General features: G+C 31.5%; 1 protein-coding gene across 1 annotated transcript; it reads left to right on the forward strand.

The window, feature by feature from the left end:
* The first annotated feature begins 223 nt into the window (after window positions 1-223).
* Window positions 224-2,715, forward strand: LOC140875988 (malate dehydrogenase [NADP], chloroplastic-like). The gene is made up of 7 exons (XM_073279824.1): window positions 224-285; window positions 499-680; window positions 804-874; window positions 961-1,051; window positions 1,865-1,943; window positions 2,036-2,191; window positions 2,623-2,715. Exons 2-5 carry the CDS (start codon window positions 630-632, stop codon window positions 1,883-1,885), a joined length of 234 nt encoding a protein of 77 aa, XP_073135925.1. The 5' UTR covers window positions 224-285; window positions 499-629; the 3' UTR covers window positions 1,886-1,943; window positions 2,036-2,191; window positions 2,623-2,715.
* The last annotated feature ends 2,177 nt before the right edge of the window (window positions 2,716-4,892 follow it).

Below are 4,892 nucleotides of genomic sequence, written 5' to 3' on the forward strand. Positions count from 1 at the left end.
ATACCATTCAGGCTGAGAAGGAAGCACAAAGGCTTCGTTGTGTCCAAGCAAATAGAGAGTCTACTCGGCAAACCATTCATCGCAGGCAGATCGCTTCATCTTCTTGTCTGTTTTTTGTTAGAAAATTTTTACCATCTGTACGTACTTGCTTATTATAAGGTACTGTATAGAGTAGAAACTTCTTTTAATGGTTTTGTGGTTTGCCATGAGATACAGTGAGATGAAATTTAGAAATATTCATATGTGCAACTCAATTAATCATATTGACAGCGCCGTCGTTTATAGGTACGAGTGTTCCTATTCCGATTACATTTATGGCTTCATTTATTTCAATAAGCGCACTGTCTGATATCAACAATCGGCTCTTCTGAAAGTTGGTTGCAGATTTGATTGATCTTAATAAATCATAGTGGATCCACTCCTCTTTAAATTTATGATAGATGTCATTCTTAAGCTTTGGTTGTTCTTGAAAAGTTTGAACTCTACTTGGCATTTCAGGAGTTGCAATGGAACTAGAGGACTTTTTGTTTCCTTTGTTGAGGTAAGTGAGCATCGGCACTGATCCATATGAGGTGTTCCAAGCTGCAGGATGGGCACTTTTGATTGGAGCAAAGCCTCGTGGCCCTGGAATGGAACGAGCCGGTTTACAAGACATAAATGGCCAGATTTTTGCTGAACAGGTGCCTTTTTTTTTTATAACATACAGTTATGGTCTTATGGATGATTAATTTCACTGTATTTTCTTGAAGCGACTTCCTGGATTTCAAACCAATCGACGATTATATTCTGACCTTTTATTGTAGGGAAAAGCCCTTAATGCTGTCGCATCCCGTAATGTAAAAGTGATCGTTGTGGGCAACCCTTGTAATACTAAGTAATTTTATATTTCTCGTCTGCTCTTTTAATAGTTCTTCATTTTATTTAATTTTTTAACTAATCATATTGTTATTACTTTTAAAGTGCGTTGATTTGTTTGAAGAATGCACCAAATATTCATGCAAAAAATTTCCACGCCCTGACTAGATTAGATGAAAATCGAGCAAAATGTCAGGTACGCGAAAGCTATCAACATATTAAATATATTTTTCGAGAAAATATGATAGGACGAACAATTGTTGGTGGAGTTGGTTTGGCATCAATGATTGCGACCTCTTTTAATTTGTATAGAACTGTCACATGATGCTGTCAATTAAGTTATAAAATTTGAGTTTGGGTTTGGGTTTTAGAATTTGAGCTGAGAAGAAGAGTGAAATGCTATTGGGTGCGTTAATCGGAAAATTGGAGAGTTCATTTGGGATTTTTATTAAGGCTCATGTGTGAGTGCTGAGGTGTCGTCTACTGTAGACGCTTTAGTGGCTGATTTCCACGTGTGCCAATGCATATATAAGTTATAATACCGAATAAAAGTGCAATTTTTGTATAATTTTGCATCCATTTGTTATTAAATATTTCATCTTATTAATAACTCTTAATTTTTATGACATACCAAACATTGAATTTTAAGGATTAGAAATAAAAAAATATTTATGGAGAATACATTTGATAGCTAGATATCTAAAAGTCCAATTGTCTTTTTATTTTTACTATAATTTTTGATTTTGAAAAAAAATGAATCCATTTTGTATTTGATTCTAAGAAAACGGAGATAAATGGGAAAATGAATGAGAGAAATGATACTTTGGTTAATAAGATTAAGTACTAGCTTGTACTTTACTAAACTCCTTTACAATATTCCGTTGAATACTATTTCTTTTCTGTTTTTCCCTAATGGAACCATAATATATGTTAGCAAGTTGTATGAAAGAATTGTGAATACTATTGCTAATAATCTTTCATTGATCTTGCTTTCGTTTTCCATAACTAGCATTGCGATAAAATAATGTGATCCAAACACCCGAATGCCGAATGGGCGGTTCCTTCACTGTTCAACTTCAAGCCTCACGGTGTGCATTCTCTTTTTCATTTTAGCCTTTTTCAGTTTTCGTTTTTTGTTTTGAAATTCAGGGTCTGAGTATTTGCATTCTGGTTTTCTTAGAGTTGAAGGGTGACCTGGGGAAATCCTAGCGAAGTTGATTCCTGAGCATGCTAAGAACTAAGAAGCAGTATCCCTTTTCTCGGGTCATGATAATTCCATGGTATCTATTCATGGGAGAAGTTTATGTTGTAGGTTCGACATTTGAAGAAGTCCACGGTAAAATAACAAATATATATATGACTTTAAGTTTTATTGGTCAATCTTCATCAGTCACATATTTTGCCTTCAAAGAGGAAAATTGTGTTTTGAGTCAGGGATCACAACGGGAATTGAAAATGGTGTTTGCCACAGCAAGTTACATGTAATATTCAAACCGTATTTAGCGAGCTTCGGCCGATCATCTATCTTCCTTAAGCCTCATAATTTATTTAGCTATTTCAAATTACTTTTCTTCGGCTCAAGCACACTGAAATTTTCTTAATTTTTTTACCACAACTTTTGATTCTTAGTAAAATAATTTTCTAACGTTATTTGGTGTTGTTATTAAATAAATATTACTCTTATTAATGTTCATCTTTTACATTCTAGAATTTCATATATAAGATAAAATAAGATACATTTATTGACTTGCATGTTATATACAATAGTAAGAATGAGCAGAGCAGAGCAGACGCTTTGAGTTTGATACAATTAGTATTGTGGAAGAAGCCAAGAAGGCTGTGGAAATGTTCCATCGTTACGTAAGTTTTCTTAATTTCCTTTTACATTGCGATAGCGAACTATAATATGTGGTTTAATTTTTTTTAATGAATGAACTTAATGAATATTTTTTTTGGAGTATTGTGTTCAATTAGTGGTGGTTGATTTTTATACATTAGCTGAAATTAAGAAATCCATCATTTTTCTCAGAATGTGTCAAAAAGAAGACTATGATTTTGCTAAGATTTAAGACTATGCGAAAATATTATAAATTTCCTTTTAGATTAGTTTAACTTATTTTGTGTTGGTTTTTTTTGGTATCTTTAACAAATTTGGAATAAATTGAAAATTAATTGAGTGGACCACTTAAATAATGATAAATATTTATTAATTCATTGCAAGTTACAATGACACATGTGTACGATGATTCTGTTGAGCATATTCTTATAATATCAGGACATAATATTTAGTATTATGAATAATTATGATTTTATAGATCAATAATAAATATTAATGTATCATAATTGTCCTGATTATTACAAAAATTTATTATGAAACATTTATTTGGATTAGATACTCTAATGAGAACTATTTTGAATTGGAGTTTTGGGGCAATGTGCATAGTATTTTTATTATAACAACAAAACATTATATCGAACTCTGGAGTTCTGGGGTCGATTGTTGTTGGTTTATTACGTTGGTTAATATCTTTGTTGATTATTCTATTTATAATGCATTGGCAAGTTAATATATTGTTTTTTTGTTGTTTATATTAATATTGTGATTGTTACAATTGAGTTTCAATTTCATTATAGGGAAATATGAAACAAAGTGGTTCTGTTGAATGTGAATTTTATGTGATGAGATATATGAAAGAGATAGTTGAATGTGAAGATCTACAGTTGGAGAGGTTTATTTTATGCTTCCTTTCAAAATTTGCTTGACAATTAAGCATAATGTTAGAAACTATAAGCTTGTTTGAAGATTTTTTGAGTCCTCTGCTTGAAATTCTGCCTTGTTTTTGTTTATTTGTTTATTGCAAGTGTAATGCTTCTCCTATTGCATGAGGATAAGCTTAAGGATTCGAACAATGTATTTAACTAATTACGTGGTTCTAGTTGTGTCCATGCATTCTACTTTTCCTTAAATTGCTCAACAACTTCTTCTTCTTCACTGTATTTTTTTCCTTCAAACATATATGTGATGTTTTGTCTCTTTTTGATTGAAAATAAGCGTTTAAAATAGTTTATAAAATAACTTATAAAATGAACTCCAATCCCATAACAATTTGTATTAACTGTTTTTGTATATAAGTTATATATAAGTTATGACGATGCATGACTTAGCTCTAGGTAGTTGCTGAAGATTGCAGTATACAGTGGTCCTAATTGAAAGGATATGGAAAAGTGTATGATAACCTATATAGAATAGGTTCACTGAATTCTGAAAACCTCTTGTTAAAAGTTACAGCTCATTGGAGGGTGGCCTCACATTAATGACAGTTAAGTTAATATATATACATGTAATTTGGTCGTATGTCAGGTAACAAAGACGATTTAATACAAATTAAATGGATGCTGCCTTTTTTTTATTTCAAATCATTCAATTCTAGTTTGCAGGATGCTGTCTTTGAAAATAGGTTGCTGCCTTTGTTTTGGATTTCAGTTTGCAACTAGTTGCCTTGTTGGTTTACTGTGACATTCCTATCTTTTTTTGAATTTCAGTTTGCCGGATTCATCAAGAATAAGGCGTACAGTCAAGAACAATTTGATGAAGTTAGAAGTGAATGGAGTGAATTTGTCTACTCGTATGTAGGTGGTTGAATATGTCATTTCAAATTGGGATAATACTTTGTTTTGAGGAAATACGTGTGGATGTGTACATGTTTAGGTGGTTGAATATGTCATTTGAAATTGGGATAATACTTCCTTTTGAGGAAATACGTGTGGATGTGTACACGTATAGTTTTGAGGAAATATGTGTGGATATGTGCATATAATTTCGGGTTATTTTGGTGGATAGAGTACTTGTTGATTTGTGTATGTGTAGTTTTGGGATGGATTTATTAATTATTAGTGTATTTTTAAGTTTTAAAAATATATTTATGGCATTATTGTATCTAAATTTTAATTTAGAAAATGTGTTCTATTGCTTCGGCAATTTTAGAATAAACGAAGTAAATCATTATCTTCTACTTCGTATTTTAATCAAAATACCG

Source organism: Henckelia pumila, chromosome 1 (genome assembly GCF_033568475.1).
Source record: "Henckelia pumila isolate YLH828 chromosome 1, ASM3356847v2, whole genome shotgun sequence".
In the NCBI taxonomy this organism is placed as follows: Eukaryota; Viridiplantae; Streptophyta; class Magnoliopsida; order Lamiales; family Gesneriaceae; genus Henckelia; species Henckelia pumila.